The 17738-nt window shown below is 72.0% G+C and overlaps 6 protein-coding genes across 6 annotated transcripts; 3 read left to right on the top strand and 3 right to left on the bottom strand.

The window, feature by feature from the left end:
• Window positions 1-181: 181 nt before the first annotated feature.
• TIMM10 (translocase of inner mitochondrial membrane 10) lies at window positions 182-1585 on the bottom strand. The gene is made up of 2 exons (XM_080345401.1): window positions 1198-1585; window positions 182-859 (listed from the first exon to the last, which is right to left on the bottom strand). The coding sequence occupies exons 1-2, from the start codon at window positions 1266-1268 to the stop codon at window positions 658-660; spliced, it is 273 nt and encodes a 90-aa protein (XP_080201527.1). The 5' UTR covers window positions 1269-1585; the 3' UTR covers window positions 182-657.
• SMTNL1 (smoothelin like 1) lies at window positions 1528-5867 on the top strand (the record flags this gene model as incomplete). The annotated part of the gene is made up of 9 exons (XM_080345342.1): window positions 1528-1598; window positions 3033-3246; window positions 4139-4273; window positions 4325-4400; window positions 4461-4494; window positions 4723-4869; window positions 5303-5405; window positions 5501-5652; window positions 5723-5867. 9 exons carry the CDS (start codon window positions 1528-1530, stop codon window positions 5865-5867), a joined length of 1077 nt encoding a protein of 358 aa, XP_080201468.1.
• A 77-nt stretch (window positions 5868-5944) lies between these two features.
• On the bottom strand, window positions 5945-8099 carry UBE2L6 (ubiquitin conjugating enzyme E2 L6). Its single transcript, XM_080345130.1, has 5 exons — window positions 8046-8099; window positions 7194-7283; window positions 6559-6745; window positions 6183-6488; window positions 5945-5961 (listed from the first exon to the last, which is right to left on the bottom strand). The coding sequence occupies exons 1-4, from the start codon at window positions 8064-8066 to the stop codon at window positions 6334-6336; spliced, it is 453 nt and encodes a 150-aa protein (XP_080201256.1). The 5' UTR covers window positions 8067-8099; the 3' UTR covers window positions 5945-5961; window positions 6183-6333.
• Window positions 8100-8303: 204 nt separating this feature from the next.
• On the top strand, window positions 8304-11287 carry SERPING1 (serpin family G member 1; the record flags this gene model as incomplete). Its single annotated transcript, XM_080345343.1, has 8 exons — window positions 8304-8311; window positions 8427-8496; window positions 8598-9084; window positions 9218-9355; window positions 9428-9631; window positions 9802-9944; window positions 10280-10499; window positions 11037-11287. The coding sequence occupies exons 2-8, from the start codon at window positions 8428-8430 to the stop codon at window positions 11285-11287; spliced, it is 1512 nt and encodes a 503-aa protein (XP_080201469.1). The 5' UTR covers window positions 8304-8311; window position 8427.
• A 576-nt stretch (window positions 11288-11863) lies between these two features.
• On the bottom strand, window positions 11864-15192 carry YPEL4 (yippee like 4; the record flags this gene model as incomplete). The annotated part of the gene is made up of 6 exons (XM_080345344.1): window positions 11864-12096; window positions 12265-12373; window positions 12982-13025; window positions 13407-13709; window positions 14127-14585; window positions 14686-15192. 6 exons carry the CDS (start codon window positions 15190-15192, stop codon window positions 12007-12009), a joined length of 1512 nt encoding a protein of 503 aa, XP_080201470.1. The 3' UTR covers window positions 11864-12006.
• CLP1 (cleavage factor polyribonucleotide kinase subunit 1) lies at window positions 14729-17613 on the top strand. The gene is made up of 3 exons (XM_080346287.1): window positions 14729-14751; window positions 15174-15796; window positions 16811-17613. Exons 2-3 carry the CDS (start codon window positions 15191-15193, stop codon window positions 17480-17482), a joined length of 1278 nt encoding a protein of 425 aa, XP_080202413.1. The 5' UTR covers window positions 14729-14751; window positions 15174-15190; the 3' UTR covers window positions 17483-17613.
• The last annotated feature ends 125 nt before the right edge of the window (window positions 17614-17738 follow it).

Consider the following 17738-nt stretch of genomic DNA (forward strand, 5'->3'; position numbering starts at 1 on the left):
TCCCTTTGGGTGGGTGTCACCCCAGGGCTGTCCCTCTGTAAGTGTCCTTCACCTGGGGCTGGTGTCCCCGTGCTGATGCAGTTCTCTGGGTGTCCCCAGCACTCTCTCACTGTCCCTGCTCAGCTGCCCCTGTGGTCCCTCCCCAGGTGTCTCGGGGTGTCCCTGCATGGTCCTTGTCCAGGTGGGGGTGTCTGTCCCCAGGAGTTCCTCCCCGGCTGTCCCACTGCGGGTGTCCCTGTCTGTCCCCAGCCAGGGCTGGGTGTCTCAGGGTGTCCCTGTCCCTCTCTGCTCCAGGGCTACGTCCCTGTGCAGGGTCTTCCCGGCTGTGCCCCCAGCTGTCCCCTGGCCAGCAGACAGGGAGGGGCAGAGCCCCGTCCCCACCTCGCAGGGGATTACAAGGGGCTCAGCCCAGCTCTGCCTAATCCGGGGATTACAAGGGCTGGGCCTGGCCAGAGGACAGGGGGGCCACCCAGGGGTGCCCCTCAAGGACACGGCATGCGGCAGCTGGGGACATCCGGGGGGGGCTCCCCAGCAGCGCCCACCAGCACCGCTGGGTTCGATGTGTCCCCCAACACGTCACCACAGGGCGGCACTGGGTGGAGGGAAGCAAACCAGCTGGCCCAAGGGCTCCAGTTTATTGGGGGGGGGGGCGGGGGCTCAGGCGGTGCCCGTGCCCTGCTGCATGCGCTTGAGCAGCTCCTCGTCCTGCAGCGACAGCTCCGTCAGCTTCTTGCCCATCCTCTCGTGCACCTCCAGGTACTTGGCCACGCAGCGGTCCAGGCACACGCTCTCCCCCTTCGACAGCTCCGCGTCCTTGTAGTGGGGGGGGACGCACTTTCGGTGACACGCCTGGGTCATCCTGCACGGCACCGGCACCGTCAGCCCCTCGCCCCCAACACCTCCTGGATCCCGGTGTCACCACCATCCCCAGAGCCCCCCCAATGTCCCCCACCCTCAGGCCCCCCAGCGGCCCCCATTTTCCAGGCACCTCCTGGAAACCCCCAGCGTCCCCAACACCCCTCCAGCACCGCCCCGTCCTCCCGCGCCCCTGACACCCCCAGTGCCCCCCGAGCCACGGGCACCCCCGGCGTCACCCCAGCGCCCCCAGCCCCCCAGGTCCGAGCACCTCCCCGATGCCCCCAGCACCCCCGTGGCCCCCCCGAGCCGCCGCTCCCGCCGCTCCCCGGCCGGCCGCACCGGTTGTACATGTCGGCCATCATGTCAACCTCCAGCTCGGCGGCCAGCTGCTGGGCCCGCAGCGGGTCCATGGCTGCCGGGCCCGGCTCGGTTCGGCCCCGCTCCGCTCGGCTCGGCCCCGCTCGGTTCGGCCTGGCCCCGCTCGGCTCGGCTCGGTTCGGCCCGGGACCCCGCGGCGGCTCCCGGCAGGAACCACGTGGGCGCCGCGCTTCCGCCCACTTGCAGAACCGCCCCACCCCGCCGTCGGCTTCGGCCAATAGAAGCCAGGAGAGCGAGCGAGAAGGAGGGCGTCCCCAACGCTGATAGGGCGTCGCGAGAGGGGGCGTGGCAATGCCGGCAGCCAAAGAGAAGAGAGGCGGCGGCGAAGGGGGAAAGCGCGCGCTTTGCCAGACCTTTGCCAGGTAGGGGGCGGGGCCAGTGCCACAGGGGGCGTGGCCAATACCGGTCACCGCCCCGGGCCGGTTCGGGGGCACCGCGGGCTCCCCGTCCCCCCGGGCGCCCGCCGGTCCGTCACCGTGTGACCCACGTGCTTCCATGTCCCCTGATGCCCCTTGATGTCCCCCGTGTCTGTGTCCCCCATGTGACTGTCACCCCCTGTATCACCCTGATGTCGCCCGTGTATCTGTGACCCCCCTCTGTCCCCCATGTTCCCAGTGTGTCTGTGTCACCATGTCCCTTGATGTCCTGATGTCGCCCGTGTATCTGTGACCCCCCTGTGTCCCCCATGTTCCCAGTGTGTCTGTGTCACCATGTCCCTTGATGTCCCCCACTTGTCTATGCCCCCGAGTGTCCCTGTCCTGGGTACCCGCGTCCCCGTGTGGACCCCGTGGCCCCCTGGGCTGCTTTGGGGTGTCCCCGCTGTCCGGGTGGGAGTGTCGGCGTGTCCCCTCCCCAGCTGTGTCCGTGTGTCTGTCCCGGACCGTCCCTGTGTCCGCCCTGCCTGCCCGCCCGCCCCGGCCCCTCCCCGTGCCCCACGCGTGCCCCCGGCCCTGCGGGTGGGCGGTGAGTGAAGGCGGCACCTGCCCCCCGGTAAAAATAGCCCCGGGGCGGGCGGGGCCGGTGAGCTCAGAGAACGGAGGGAGCGGGAGCGGCCCGAGGGTACGGGGCGAGGGGAACCGGGGGAGCGGACACGGGACAGGGAATGGGGGTGCGGGAGGGGGCTTTGGGAGGCCGGGAGGGGACAAGGGGGGCGGGAGGCAGTATGGCGGGCGGTATGCGGGTGGGAGGGTCGGGAGGGGAGTGGGGGGGTCGGGATAGGACACGTGGGGTCGGGAGGGGGGGTAGGGGGGTCAGGATGGGGTTTAGAGGGTCGAGAGGAGGAACTGGAGGGGTAGGAATGGGGAATAAGGGGTCGGGATGGGACACGGGAGTCGGGAAGGGGACATGGGGGGCCGGGGTGGGACACGGGGGTTTGAGAGGCAGAATGGAGGGTGGGATGGGTTGTGGGGGGGCTGAGGTTGGGCACGAGGCACCGGGGGGAGGAATGGGGGTGCAGAGACGGGACACGGGGGGTTGGGATGGGGCATGGGAGTACTGGGAATGGGGGGCAAGAGGGAAATGAGGGGACTGGTATGGGGCATGGGGGGCCGGAGGAGGTGTGGGGTGGGCAGGCTGAGGTATCGGGCTGTCGCGATGTTGCATGGGGGAGCCCGGATGGGGAATGGGGGCTGAGCAGGGGCAACGAGGCTGCCCAGGGTAGGGGAATGGGGATACCAGTGCTGGGGGGGCATGGGGACAGAGGCGGGGTGGGGGTAGCCGGGCTAGGGGTCTATGGGGGGCACAGGCGTGCGGAGGGGGCCCGAGGGGGGCCCAGTGACAGCCCTGACACACTGCAGCAGTGACTGCAGCAGCATGGAGCCCCAGGGAGAGGCTGACACCCCCACCTCGGAGACCCCCATCTCGGAGACCCCCAGCCCTGACACCCGCAGCTCGGAGACTCCCGACACCCCGCCCCTGGACACCGCCACCTCGGAGACCCCTACCCCGGGCACCCCGACCCCCGGCACCCCCGCCTCGGACACCCCTCCTCACCCCACCGCGGGGACGAGGGCCGGAGGGCCGAGGGGGCGCAGCCGGGAAGCGGCAGCTCCACATGGCGGGAGGGACCCCCGGGCAGCGGGGGGTGATGGGGGTGATGGGCAGGGGGCAAGGGCAGCAGGGGACACAGGGGGTGACAGTGGAGTAGCAGGGGACACAAGGGGTGACACTGAGGGAGCGGGGCACGTGGAGGGTGACACTGGGGCAGCAGGGGACACAGGGGCTGACAGTGGGACAACAGGGGACTTGAGAGGTGACAGTGGAGTAGCAGGGGACACAGGGGCTGACAATGGGACAACAAGGGACTTGAGGGGTGACAGTGGAGCAGCAGGGGAGACAAGGGGTGACACTGAGGGAGCGGGGGACGTGGGGGGTGACACTGGGGCAGCAGGAGACAAAGGGGGTGACACTGGCGGAGCGGGGGAGGCGGAAGATGACACCGGCGAAGGGGCTGCAGGGAATGCCGGGCGCGGTGCAGGGGCAGAAGCACCGAAGGGGGCCGGGGGTGACACCGGCGGCACAGGGGGCGCCGGGCGCGATGCCGGGGGCGATGCCGGGGTAGAGGCAGCCGGGGGTCCCGGGGGGGCGGCGGCGGGGGGCGCGCAGGAGGCGGCTGGGCAGGGGCCGGTAGCAGCGGGAACAACCCGGGGCCGGCAGGTGAGAGGGGGCACGGGGGGGACAGGGGTTGGCGGGGGTGAAAGGTGTGGTAGGGTTGGGGACAGAGGTGGCAGCGCCACGGGCCGGGTGACAGTGCCAGGGATAGGGTGACAGTACAAGGGACAGAGGTGGCATTGCCCATGCGGGCAGTGCCAAGGAGCAGGTGACAGTGCCAGGGACAGGGGTGACATTGTCAGGGGCGGTGGCAGCACCCATGCCGGCCGTGCCACCCCGGCTGTGCCCGCAGGAGCCCGCCTGGCTGCAGGATGATGAGGAGGAGCTGTGGCCCGAGTTCCCCCCCTGCTCACCCCCCGGGGAGGTCACCAGCCCCACGCCTCTGTCTCCCACGCCCCCTGTGTCCCCCACGTCCCCGGTGTCCCCTACGTCCCCGGTGTCCCCCACGTCCCCCACAGGTAAGGGCTGCACTGGGCAGGGTGGGCAAGTGGGGTCCTGGGATGGTGCCCCAGGGATGCCCCCCATTTGGGACCCCATGAGTGCCCGGAGAGAACGTGAGTGCCCCCACCCCGGGGTGCCCCTCCCACCCCACTGACCCCTCCTCTCCCTTGCAGCCGGCACCACCGAGGGCCCGGGGGGCGGCGAGAGGTGAGTGTGGGCAGGGGGGCACAGCCCCCCGGGTGTCCCACGGCAACCGGCACCGGGGCTGCCCCATAGCTCTGCCCCACTGCGGGCACTCACGGCCCCCTGCCCCAGGCTGGCACCCCCCAGCTTGTGTCCCCCCCCAGGCACCTCCGTACCCCACAGCCCCATGCCCCACGGGTGGCCACAGCACTGCCCTCACCTCTACCCACGGGGCCACCCGTGTCCCCGCAGGGGTGCATCGGCAGGGGCGCCGCGGGGCCGTGCGCCCCCCGGCACGGCGGGGCCGAGGCCGAGGCCGAGACCGGAGGGGGCCGGGGGGCGGCCGCGGGTGAGCACCCGGGCACAGGGGCGCAGCGCCATCCTGGAGAAGTTCGGAGGGTGAGAGGGGCCGGGCCTGTGGGGTACGGGGCGGCAATGGGGGTATCAGGGGGACTGAGGGGCCATGGGACAGTAGGATATCGGGGGGCAGTGGGGGGGCACTGGGGTGCTGTGGGGGACATGGGGCAGGGGGGTTCGGAGGGACTCCGGGCAGCGGGGTCGCTGTGGGGACCCTGCGGCGGCCGCCACGGGGAAATGGGCTAACGGGAAACACCTGGGCAAGGATGAGCCAATGGGGAGGTACCTGGGGGCACAGATGGACCAATGGGGATGCTCATGGCGCAGGGACTGGCCAATGGGAGGTCGCCTTGGGGTGGGTGGGGCCGAGGGGGAGTGACGTGGCGGGTAGTGAGGGCCGGGGGTGCCCGGTGCGGGATGCCCGGTGCGGGGTGCCCGGTGCGGGGTGCCTCACAGCGCCTGGCACCGCCTGCAGCGCAGCCACGGGCCCGGCCCCGCACCTGAAGCGGGCGGGGGGCACGGCCACGGTGAAGGCGATGCTGCTGGAGTGGTGCCGCTCCCGGACCCGCGGGTACCAGGTGAGCGCTGGGCTGGGGGCCGTGGGGCGGCTGCGGCCGTGGGGCGGCTGGGGGCCGTGGGGCGGCCTGACCCTGTCCCTCGTCCCCCGCGGCAGCACGTGGACGTGCAGAACTTCTCGGGGAGCTGGGGCAGCGGGCTGGCCTTCTGCGCCCTGCTGCACAGCTTCTTCCCCGACGCCTTCGAGTACGGCAGCCTGGAGCCCGGCGCCCGCCGCCGCAACTTCGCCCTGGCCTTCGCCACCGCCGAGTGAGAGCGGCTCCGGCCCCCGCCCCCGGCCCCGGGCGGGTGGCCCCGGGTGACAGCGCTGTCCCCACAGGGAGCGGGCGGGCTGTGCCCCGCTGCTGGAGGTGGAGGACATGGTGCGGCTGCCGGTGCCTGACGCCAAGTGCGTGTACACGTACCTGCAGGAGCTGTACCGCTGCCTGGTGGCCAAGGGGCTGGTGAAGACAAAGAAGCGCTGAGGGGGGTCCCCCATGGCCCCCACCTGTGCCACCCCCCCTTTCATTCCCCAGCGGTAAATTCTTGTGGTGCCAGGCTGTGGTGGCTGCATCTGTCCTGGGAGACGTGTGGGCAGGGGATGTTGGCACCGAACGAGTGTTAGGGGTAGCACAAGCTGGCACTGGGGTGGGCACAGCCCCGCTGCCACCGCAGAGGGGACAGGCAGGCAGGGCAGCTCCCCCAGGGCTGACACAGCGGGCTGCCTCTCCCCAGTGCCCCCACCATTCCAATGAGGCATCATGGTGCCAAAGCAAGAGTAGATTTATTAATTTACTTACAGAGTGGGGTGGCCCCTGGAGGTTGCCAGGACCCCTCATTGTGCCAGGCTGGGCCCCCACGCCCCAGCACCAAGGTGGGGGTGATGCCAGCGCCAGCCTGGCTGGCACAGAGAGGGAGGGTGAGGCTGGGGCGCCCCCAGGTTCGGGGGGCTCAAGGTTCTGGTCGCCGCTCAGCGTGGCGCCGGGTGTATTCCTCTGCCCGGCGCTGGAAAACCTCGGGCCGCTCCTGGAGCTCACGGGCCAGGTCCGGCCGCAGCGCCCGCTGGGGGTCCGGGCTGTCCAGCAGCAGCAGCAGGTCCTGCAGTACTGCGGGCATGGGGGGGTCAGGGCGGGCAGCCCCTCCCGCCGTGCCCCTTCCCTATCCCAGAGGTGCCACCTTGGACGGCGCGGGTGGTGGGCACCCAGTGCTGGTTGGAGGTGAGGGGCTGGCAGACGTGGCCGTCGGTGCTCACGCTGGGATGGTAGATGCGTGTGCAGAGGGTGGCGTGGGGGGGAACCAGTGGGTGGTGGGGGGAGAAGGTCAGGTTGAAGCGGAAGGCGCCTGCGTTGTACGGGGGGTTGTTCTGCCATGGGAAGGGGAACATCTCAGTCCCCCCTGCTGCAGCGCCCATGGGGGGACCCTGCCCCAGCCGTGACACCCGGTGCCCCCGAGGAGACACCCCCCCCAGCCTGAGCCTCCCAGGAGGGGGATCCCCACCCAGTGCTCCCAGCTGAGAACTCCAGGTTCCCCACACAGTGTCCCCAGGGGGACCCTCCCCAATGTTGCTCTGATAGCGACACCCACTCAATGCGCCCAGGACACTCCCCTAGTCACCCCCTGCTCCCAGGGGCCCACCTCCCCTCCAGGTCCCCTGTGCCCCATAGTGCTCGCAAGCCCTCAAAGGACGGGCCTGCCCCAGGTGCCCCGTGTTCCCCCATGGGAACCCCGCACCCCAGCCCCTCGCCCACCGGGGGAGCCCCACCCCATATCCCCAGCCCAGGGATCCCCCAGGTGCCCCGGTCCCCACGCACGGGCAGCAGGAGCCCCGTCCAGCGCAGCACGTCCCCGTCCAGCGGCCGCAGGTCGCGGGCCCCGCCCCAGCGCCGCGCCTCCTCCAGCTCCTGCAGGGGGCGCCACAGTGGGCGAGAGCCACGCTGGACACGCCCTCGTGGGCGGGGTTACACCCGGGACACGCCCGAATGGGCGGGGTCTCACCAGACACACGTCTCAGTGGGCGGGGCAATATCTAAGCCACGCCCCATCACGAAGCCATCCGCGCCGGGAAACGAAACCTGAGCGCGGCGATCGGCGGGGGTGGCGGCACCCCGCACCAGCGCACCCCGCACTCCAGCACCCCAGCACCGGCACCCCTGCACCGGCACACCTCGCACCCCAGCACCGGCACCCCTGCACCGGCACCTCTGCACCGGCACACCCCGCACCCCTGCACCGGCACCTCTGCACCGGCACACCCCGCACCCCAGCACCAGCACCTCTGCACCGGCACATCCCGCACCCCAGCACCCCCGCACGGCACCCCCTGCAGCGGTACTCCCCACACCGATAGCCCCGCACCGGTATCCCACATACGTCAGCACACCAGCACGGGCACTACCCGCACTGGCAGCCCCAGCACCCCTGCACCGGTACCCCACGCACCTTGGTACCGGCTCCCCCGCCACCCCGGTACCAACACCTCCCGCACGCCGGTACCGGGACCCCCGCACCCTGTGACCGGCACCCCTCGGACACCGGTCACCCCGGTGCTGGCACCGCTCGGTGCTGACACCAGGATCCCCCGGTCCGGCCCCCCGGTGCCGATACGAGGGTACGGCCGCTGCCGGCCCCGGTAACCCGCGGTGTTCCCCGGTGCCACTGCCCACCTTGACGATCCTCGCGGCCATGGCTACCGGTGCCCGGTGCCGCTGGGCTGGACTCCTCCGCGCCACGCCCCGATGGGCGGGGCAAGATGCTGGAGCCCCGCCCCGAGCACGGGGCGGGCAGCGGGGGCAGGCGGAGCCCCCCGGCTGATTTACGGGAAGCGCTGGCAGCCGCCCGTCGCGGTCCTTGATCATTCACCAGGCAGGGCCGGGTCCCGCCAGCTCCCCTGCGCGCCCGGACACACGGGGACCGACCCGCCGGCACCCAGGTGGGCCCGGGCTGCTGCCCCGCACCCACCCCGGGGTGTCAGACCGGGGGTGCAGGGTGCCGGGAGTGGGGCGGGTGGTGGGCGCCTGCCAAGCCCTGACCCGCTCACCCACCAGGATGCCCGCCGTGACGTGCTGGCTGCCCCTGGTGTGGCTGGTGGCCACAGCCATGGCCACCGTCACCATGGTAAGTGTGTCCCAGAGACCTGGGCTCCCTGCACCCAGGTGCCCCCAAGTCCACTCTCCCCTGGGTGCCTCTGTCCCTGCTCACCCCGGTGCCGTGCCCAGGTGCCCACTCCAGAGGCCTCTCCCCGCGAGGCGAAGCTGCTCAGTCGGCACCCGACGCTGCCGGTGCCCCCCCATCAGGCCCCAGAGCCGACAGGGGCGCCCGTCCCGCCGGTGCCCACCGCCCCTGCCCGCCCCGAGGACCCGCCTGCCTCGGATGCCCCCCTGACCACCACGGACCCCCCCGGCCCCACGGCGCCTGAGGGAGCAGCCGAGGAGCTGGGCACCAGGGCCAACGGGACCACGGCAGCATCCGCACCCCCCACCACCCAGGGCCCCCCAGGCACCAGCGCCCCGCCGTGCCCTGAGGACGAGGAGCCGGCCGAGGCCTGCGGGACGCCCACAGGGGAGCAGCGGGCGGCCGTGGCCGAGGCGCTGGGCACCTTCGCCCTCCGCTTCTACCAGCACATGGCGGAGGCTGCTCAGCCCGACACCAACCTGCTCTTCTCCCCTATCAACGTGGCCATGGGGCTCTCGCACCTGCTGCTGGGTGAGAGGCTGCCAGTGGCACCAGCACCGCCGTGGGCTCTGCCGTGGGCTTTGCCCCCACCCCCGGCCCCTCGGCCATTTCAGCCGCGGCGGTGGCTGCACCACGGCACTCCCTGAGCCCCCGGTGCCCGCAGGTGCCCGTGGTGAGACCCGTGAGCGTCTGGCCGCCGTGCTGGCGTACCCGCTGGGGCTGTCCTGCGTGCACAGCGCCCTGCGGCAGCTCGCCAGCGCACCCGGCTTCTTCTGTGCCGCGCAGATCTTCCACCACCCAGGTGAGGCGGGGGGCCGGGTACGGCAGGGCTGGCAGAGCCCGTGGGGCTGATGCCGGCTGTGCCACCGGGCAGAGCTGCACCTCCAGCCCCGCTTCCTCAACGCCTCCTGGCACCTGTACGGCGCCCGCCCGAGCGCCCTGAGCGGCAACGAGACCCTGGACCTGCTGCACGTCAACGAGTGGGTGCGAGGGGCCAGCCAGGGGCTGCTGCCGGGACTGCTGCCCGCGCTGCCCCCCCAGCCCCAGCTGCTGCTGCTCAGCGCCGTTCACCTGCATGGTACAGCCCCGCTGCAGGACCTGCGCCGGGACCCGCTCGGGGGACACGGATCAGGGATCTGTCCTTGGGCTTGGCCTCAAGGTCTGCCCTGGGATCCGTCACGGGGCCGGGCCCACGGCCCCTCGTCCCCCGTGTCCCCCAGCCCCCGCAGCCGGTCCGTGTCCCCGCAGCCGCCTGGCGCACGCCGCTGGAGGCCAAGCAGACGGTGCTGCTGCCCTTTCTGCGCCCCGGGCGCCCGCCCCGCCTGGTGCCCACCATGACCAGCAAGAAGTACCCGGTGGGCTCCTTCACTGACCCCCGCCTGCAGGTCCAGGTACCCGCTGGGACCTGCTGCTGGAGCAGGGGACAGGTTCTGACGTCACTGCAGTGGCACTGGGGGGTTGCTGGGCTATGACGTCATTCCTCTGGCACCGGGGGGTGCGGGGCTGTGAGGTCACTGTGGCGGCACTGGGGAGGTGTCGGGCTGTGATGTCACTCCCGTGGAACTCGGGGAAGGATGCCAGGCTGGGACCTCCCTGGGAGGATCCCGGGCTGTGACGTCACTCTCCTGGCACTGGGGGGATCCCAGGCCCTGGGGTCACCGCGGTGGCACTGGGGGGATGCCAGGCTGTGGGGTCACCGCGGTGGCACTGGGGGTCTGTCCCGCAGGTGGGTCGGCTGGAGCTGAGCGGGGGGCTGAGCCTGGTGGTGCTGGTGCCGCGGGGGCCCCTGGGGGCGCTGGGGACCCTGGAGCAGTCGCTGGACCCCCCCACCTTCCTGGGGCTGCTGCGGCGGGCGGCCCAGACCCCCCTCCAGGCCACTGCCCTGGCCCTGCCCCGCCTGCGCCTCGACCTGGCCCTGGACGTGGTGGCCCTGGTCCATGACATGGGTAAGGCCACCGACCCCCCGTGTCACTCCCTGGGCTGGGTGGGCTGGGGTGATGTCACATCCTGCACAGGTGACGTGCAGTGATGTCACTCCCTGCAGGACGTCACTGGCCCCTCCCCAGTCCCTGTGCAGGTCCCTTTCCCCAGTGGCCCCAGTGGCCCCAGTGGCCCTGGTGTTTCCCGATGTCCCCAGGGTCCCCCAGTGCCCCCATGTTCCTGGCCTCCCCCATGTCCCCAGTGCCCCTGACATACCCCACTGCCCCCAGTGCCTGTAATGTCCCCTTTGTCCCTAGTGTCTCCTAGGGTCCCCATATTACCCTGCTGTCTCCAGTGGCCCCAATATCCCCCATCTCTCCGGTGTCCCCCATTGCCCCCCATTGTCCACTCGCTCTTGTTGTCCTCAGTGTCCCTGGTGTGCCCCTACTGCCCCCCATGTCCCCAGTGTCCCCAAAGCCCCTCCTGCCCCTCTGCACCCATGTCCTGGTTGTCCCCGTGTCCATCCCCACGTCCCTGGTGTCCCTGTGTCCCGGGTGCCGCAGACTTCGGGCTGTTTCTGGACGCGGAGCTGTGCGGGCTGGCGCGGGGCCCGGCGGTGCTGGTGGATGCCGCGCGGCACCGTGCGGTGCTGGCGCTGGACGAGGCCGGCGTGGAGGCGGCGGGTGCCATGGCCACCTCGGTGGCCCGCACGGTGCTGCTGCTGGAGGCCCTGCGTCCCTTCCTGTTTGTCCTCTGGCACGACGCTGGTGACATCCCCCTCTTCATGGGCCGCCTGAGCGACCCTCAGCCCTGAGCCTGCGCCCCAAACCCTGCCTGCCCTCCCGCGTCCTCCCCTCTCCCTCTGTCCCTCCCGCCTTCCCTCCCTGTCTCTCCCTGCCTTGTCCCCTCTTCTCTTCCCTCCCTCCCTCCTCCCATCTGTCCTGCCCTCATCCATCCCTTGTTTCCCTCCCTCCATCCCTTGTCCCCCTGCTCCCTGCCTCCCTCCCTGGCTTTCTCCCTTCCCTCCGTCCCGCTCTCCTCTACCCCCCAGACCCCATCCTTCCCGCTCCCCACCCTCCCTCATCCATCCTTCCTCTCCTCCCTCCCTCTTTCCTTCCCTCCTCCTCCCCACCTCCCCCCCCTCCCTTCACCACCCACCTCCGCTCCCTCCCCATCTCCCGCCCGTCACTGCCCCCACCTCACAGGTCCCCGCCTCCCCCTCCCCCCGTGCCTCAGTTTCCCTCAATAAACGCCCTGACCACTGCGCGGCTCCGGCGTGCGGGTGGGGAGGGGACAGCCCGCGTGCTGGGGACACGCTGCGGCCCCGCTGTGCCAGGCGCCGCCCCGGGGTGCCGGGCTGGGCCGGGAGGTGACACTCAGCGCCTTCCTAAAAAAAAGCCTTTATTGCCCTAGAAAACCACCGCATGCTGGTGACGGGCACCGCACCCCAGGGCGACCCCGCGCAGGTGAGCGGGGGGTCCCCACTGCCGGCACCCCGCGGCGGCGCTGCCGGGGGCGTCCCCGCTGTGCCCTTCAGTCCCAGCCGTTCTCCTTCACCATGTGCGACATCTCGATGATGAACTTCCCCTCCTTGTACTTCTGGCTGCTCTCGAACGCCTGTTCCTGGGGAGACGGAGCAGAGCCTTCCGGGCACCATGCGCTTGGGGTGCCCGGGGGCTGCTTCACTGAGGCTTTGGGGTGCCCCAGCAAAGGGGGTGCCCAGGGCAAGGGTTTGGGGTGCCCTCGGCAGGGCTGGGGTGCGGGTGGGGGTGCCGACGCGGGGGGACTCACGTATTTCCAGCCCAGGGTGGTCTTGCAGCTCTGGCAGAAGATGTCGGACACCGAGTGCAGCCCCGTCAGCAGCAGCCGCTGCTCCGCCGGGCCGCAGCCCACGTTCACCCTGCGCCGGGAGGGGGCTGAGCCGGCACCGCACCGCCGGCACCGCACAGCCCGGCACAGCCCGGCACCGCACAGCCCGGTACAGCCGGCACCGCACAGCCCGGCACAGCCCGGCACCGCACAGCCCGGCACAGCCCGGCACCGCACAGCCGGCACCGCACAGCCTGGCACAGCCGGCACCGCACAGCCCGGCACCGCACAGCCGGCACCGCACAGCCGCACCGCACCGCCTGGCACAGCCGGCACCGCACCGCCTGGCACAGCCGGCACCACACAGCCCGATACAGCCCGGCACAGCCCGGCACAGCCCGGCACCGCACAGCCCGTTACAGCCCGGCACCGCACAGCCCGGTACCGCACAGCCCGGTACAGCCCGGCACCGCACAGCCCGGCACATCCGGCACCGCACAGCCCGGTACCGCACAGCCCGGTACAGCCCGACATCGCACAGCCGGCACTGCACAGCCCGGTACAGCCCGGTACAGCCCGGCACCGCACAGCCCGGTACAGCCCGGCACCGCCGGCAGCGGCGGGACAGCAGCCAGGGGTGAGTCTCCGGTGCCCACAGCCCAGCCCACCCGCCCGCGGCCGCCGCCCCCGGGTACTCACACCGAGTTGAACAGGTAGGCACGGCCATGGCTGCCCTGGAAGGACTGCGGGGACACGGCACGAGTCACCGGCCGGGCCCCGCGCCCCCTGGGCCACCCGCGTCCCCCTGCCCCGCTGCATCACCCCCATGGGCTGCAACACGCGAGCCCGGGGACACCGTGGGGGGACACTCACCACCCTGGGGACACCGAGGGGAAGATGGTCACCTCCACGGGGCACCACAGGGGTCACCTGCCACCCCAGGACATCGTGGGGGGACACTCACCACCCTGGGGACGCTGTGGCAATGTCCTCACCCCGGGGACTACTCGAGGGGACACTTGCCACACCAGAGGCACCATGGGGGGACCCCGGCTGTCCCAGCCCACCCCCAGGCAGCTCCCCCGCCGGGGACAGCGCGGGTACCCGGCTGTCGCAGCCCCCACCTTGGAGATGAGCTCGTCGTGCCGGGCCAGGTGCGCCCGGCAGTGCACGCAGCTGTAGGTGCGGTGGCAGCGCGGCAGGTAACTGCGGAACGTGCGGGGGGGCAGGCGGCGGCGGGGGGGCGGCGCGGCGGGCGGCAGCGCCCCGGGGGGCACGGGGGGCACCGCGCAGCCCCCGCAGAGCCGCTCGCAGGGGAAGCAGCGCAGCAGAGCGCCCAGCGCCGTCGTTCCTCCCGCGCGGAGGTGGGGGGGGCACGGCCGCCCCGGGCCCCCCCAGGAGAGCAGGAGGCGGAAAAGGGGGGCGGCCTGCGAGAGGGTAACGGGAGGCGGTGGGGGTCACTGCCTGGGCCCCTTTCCCCTGCACCCCCATTTCGCAGCCGCGCCCCGACCCCGCTGCCAGTCGAGCCCGGGCCGGCCCGTCGCAGCAGTGAGGGACGGCGCGGGGGACAGCGCCGCGTCCCTGCTGTCCCCAGGGAGACCCAGGGGGGCCTGAGAGAGGGGGGAGTGGGAGCGATCCTGCTGGAATAGTCTGGGGGTCCCGGACGGACAATGGGGGTCCTGAGGCGGGAGGATGGGGGTGCCTGAGGGGACAATGTTGGGGTCCCAGAGGGGACGCGGGGAGGGGAGCTGGGGGGGTTGAGGGGGTCCCGGGGGTGACAGGATGCGGGTCCCGAGATGGGGACGAGGGTCCCCGGAGCTGCCGGGTGCGCGGGAGCCGCTCACCGCCTGCCGCTGTCCCCGCTGCCGCTGTCCCCGCTGTCCCCGCTGTCCCCACTGTCCCCGCTGCCGCTGTCCCCGCTGTCCCCGCTGTCCCCGCTGCCGCCGCTGCCGCTGTCCCCGGGGCGGCCGCTGCGTGCCCGGGGCTGCATCACGGCACCGTGACTCATCCCCCGCCGCCGTGACGTCACCGCCCGCACCTCCGACGTCAGCCCCGCCGCCGGGATGCGCTGCGGGCGCCGCCGGCTCCTCGGTCCCCCCGTGTCCCCCGTGTCCCCCGAGCTCTCCCCTCGGCGAACACGCAATGACCGTGGGGGCTGCGCGCACGGGGGGTGCAGATGAGCGGCCCCGGGCCCTGCCGGCGGACCGGGGGCTCAGTCGAACGACACACGATCGCGCGCCCGGGGCGCGGCGCGCGCTGTATGCAAATAAGATGCAAATGACCCCGCGGGGCCGCGGACTCCGCTTCCCGGGAAGCACCGCGCGGCGCCCCCTGCGTCATTACGTCACCCGGCGGCCCCGCGCGGCTGCCATAGCAACCCCAGCGCAGCTCCCTCCGCCCGACGGTTCGGGCGCGCCGCTCTGACGCCACTTCCGGCGCAGGTTCCGTCCCGGAAGCGCGGCGGTGCCGGTGAGTAGCGGCGGTGCGGGCACCGGCGGGCGCCGTGACCGCGGCCGGGGGGGCGGGGCGGCTCCGGCGGGCTCGGGGGCGGCTGGGGGGCGGCTCGGGGGGCGGCTGGGGGGCGACTAGGGGGGCGGCTCGGGGGGCGGCTCGGGGGGCGGCTCGGGGCCGGCTCGGGGGCCGGCTCGGGGGGCGGCTCGGGGCCGGCTCGGGGGGCGGCTGGGGGCCGGCTCGGGGGGCGGCTGGGGGGCGGCTGGGGGGCGGCTCAGAGGCGGCTGGGGGGCGGCTGGGGGGCGGCTGGGGGGCGGCTCGGGGGCGGCTGGGGGGCGGCTCGGGGCCGGCTCGGGGGGCGGCTGGAGGGCGGCTCCGGCGGGCTCGGGGCCGGCTCGGCGCCCAGACCCGTTCCACCGCCCACCCGCCGCCCCGCGCAGGGCAGCCCAGGCCCGCCATGGCAGACGACGGTGGCGAGGAGAAGAAGCAGGTGGCCAAGTTCGAGCTGGAGCGGGAGACGGAGCTGCGCTTCGAGGTGGAGGCGTCGCAGACGGTGCAGCTGGAGCTGCTGAGCGGCATGGCCGAGGTGTTCGGCACCGAGCTCACGCGCAACAAGAAGTTCAGCTTCGACGCGGGCGCCAAGGTGGCCGTGTTCACCTGGCACGGCTGCGCCCTGCAGCTCAGCGGCCGCACCGAGGTGGCCTACGTGTCCAGGGACACCCCCATGCTGCTGTACCTCAACACGCACACGGCGCTGGAGCAGATGCGGCGGCAGGCGGAGCGCGAGGACGAGCGCGGGCCCCGCGTCATGGTGGTGGGACCCACTGACGTGGGCAAGTCGACCGTGTGCCGCCTGCTGCTGAACTACGCGGTGCGGCTGGGCCGCCGGCCCACGTTCGTGGAGCTGGACGTGGGCCAGGGCTCCGTGTCCATCCCTGGCACCATGGGCGCGCTCTACATCGAGCGCCCGGCCGATGTGGAGGAGGGCTTCTCGCTGCAGGCGCCGCTCGTCTACCACTTCGGCTCCACCACGCCCGGCACCAACATCAAGCTCTACAACAAGGTGGGTGTGCGGCTAGGCGCTCTCGCCGGGCCGGGTTCGGAGCCGCCTCCGGAGCTCCCTGCTCCACCACGGCTGCCCTGTTCGTTTTGCCGCCGCGTGGGGCTGTGGCCCCGAGCACCGCGCTCGGCTCTTGGCACTGCGGCTCCACGGGGACTTGTGGAGGGGGGAGGCAGAACGAGGCTGGTGGAGGGGCTGCAGGGACCCCAGGGGAAGCTCTTCAGCCCCGAACGGAGGAGCTGAGGGGCCACAACTGAGCCCTCGCTGGCCGGGCCCTTTGCGGGCCGCGGGGCCGGAGCCGGAGCCGCGGGGCCGGAGCCAGAGCCGCGGTCACAGCGAGCAGCTCGGCCCGCGGGCTCGTCGGGTGAGAGGGGAACAGGGCGCAGGTGCGTCCGATCGCTCTCACGCAGAACCGGCGTCAGTCAGAGCGCAGTGACCGTCGCCACACAGCGGCGCCCCCGCAGGAACCCCCCACGCCCTGTTAATGGAAACCCGAGTGGAAAGATGTCCGTGAAAAACCTGAAGATGCCCAAAAAGCTGATCCCGATCGCTTAGGGCCCTCCCGCTGTGGCTGTTTGGTGACATAGGCCCCTGCCTGGCTGGACGCCACCACAGCCCTTGGGACAGAACAGCGTCTCCGGCCACAGTCTGTCACCCTTGTAACACGTTCGGGAACAGCTTCAGCCTCCTGCACGGCACATCGCCCTTTGCAGCTTGAGCGGGGAGGATCTCACCCCGTGGCCGCCCAGGGGCTGGATGTTGTGCTGGGGCCTCAGCGGTAAATAACCGCGAGGGTCACTGTGTCCCCAAGGGGAAGACCGGGCTGCCATCTCGGGGCCGCCCGCTGCTCCCTGAGCTCCCTGCCCGGTTGCAGCCAGCGCAGCTCTGCCGTGGGGATTGAGCGCTGGGGCTTTGAAGGAGGCAGCGATGGTGCTGGAGACAGCAGCTGCGGTTTGGGGACGTGAGCGCTCCTGAAAGGTCTGTCTGTCTTGACGCCTGCGCCCGGTCTCCCCGCAGATCACGTCCCGCCTGGCCGACGTCTTCAACCAGCGCTGCGAGGTGAACCGCCGCGCCTCGGTCAGCGGCTGCGTCATCAACACCTGCGGCTGGGTGAAGGGCTCGGGCTACCAGGCGCTGGTGCACGCCGCCTCCGCCTTTGAGGTGGACGTGGTGGTGGTGCTGGACCAGGAGCGGCTCTACAACGAGCTGAAGCGGGACCTGCCGCACTTCGTGCGCACCGTCCTGCTGCCCAAGTCCGGCGGCGTGGTGGAGCGCTCCAAGGACTTCCGCCGCGAGTGCCGCGACGACCGCATCCGCGAGTACTTCTACGGCTTCCGCGGCTGCTTCTACCCGCACGCCTTCGACGTCAAGTTCTCCGACGTCAAGATCTACAAGGTGGGGGCTCCCACCATCCCGGACTCGTGCCTGCCGCTGGGCATGTCGCAGGAGGACAACCAGCTGAAGCTGGTGCCGGTGACGCCGGGGCGGGACATGGTGCACCACCTGCTCAGCGTCAGCACGGCTGACGGCCCCGACGACAACATCTCGGAGACCAGCGTGGCCGGGTTCATCGTGGTGACCGGTGTGGACCTGGAGCGGCAGGTGTTCACCGTGCTGTCCCCCGCCCCGCGCCCGCTGCCCAAGAGCTTCCTGCTCATCATGGACATCCGCTTCATGGACCTCAAGTAGCGGGGTCCCTGCCGCTGCGGCCCCGCGCCCCCCGGGCCCCCCGGGCCCTCCGGGCCCTGCGCCTGCCGCGTGCTTTTAGAGCCTTTTGTAACGTTTCTTATTAACGTTTCGTATTAAACCTCGAAACTTTTGGTCTGGGGACTGTCTGTGTGAGGGAGCGGCCCCGGCCCCGGCCTCGGCCCCGCCCCCCGGCCCCGCCCCCCGGGCCCCGGCCCCGCCCCCCGGCCCCGCAGTACGCAGCGTTGGCTCTCCCCGC

Source organism: Nesoenas mayeri (genome assembly GCF_963082525.1).
Source record: "Nesoenas mayeri genome assembly, chromosome: 5".
In the NCBI taxonomy this organism is placed as follows: Eukaryota; Metazoa; Chordata; class Aves; order Columbiformes; family Columbidae; genus Nesoenas; species Nesoenas mayeri.

Coding starts and splice junctions, on each gene's coding strand:
- TIMM10 (XM_080345401.1), bottom strand. CDS start 1,268: ATGGACCCGCTGCGGGCCCAGCAGCTGGCCGCCGAGCTGGAGGTTGAC. Junction 860..1,197: donor ATGGCCGACATGTACAACCG/GTGCGGCCGGCC, acceptor GGTGCCGTGCAG/GATGACCCAGGCGTGTCACC.
- UBE2L6 (XM_080345130.1), bottom strand. CDS start 8,066: ATGGCCGCGAGGATCGTCAAG. Junction 7,284..8,045: donor TGGCCGCGAGGATCGTCAAG/GTGGGCAGTGGC, acceptor CGCCCCCTGCAG/GAGCTGGAGGAGGCGCGGCG. Junction 6,746..7,193: donor GGACGGGGCTCCTGCTGCCC/GTGCGTGGGGAC, acceptor TTCCCATGGCAG/AACAACCCCCCGTACAACGC.
- CLP1 (XM_080346287.1), top strand. CDS start 15,191: ATGGCAGACGACGGTGGCGAGGAGAAGAAGCAGGTGGCCAAGTTCGAG. Junction 15,797..16,810: donor ACATCAAGCTCTACAACAAG/GTGGGTGTGCGG, acceptor GTCTCCCCGCAG/ATCACGTCCCGCCTGGCCGA.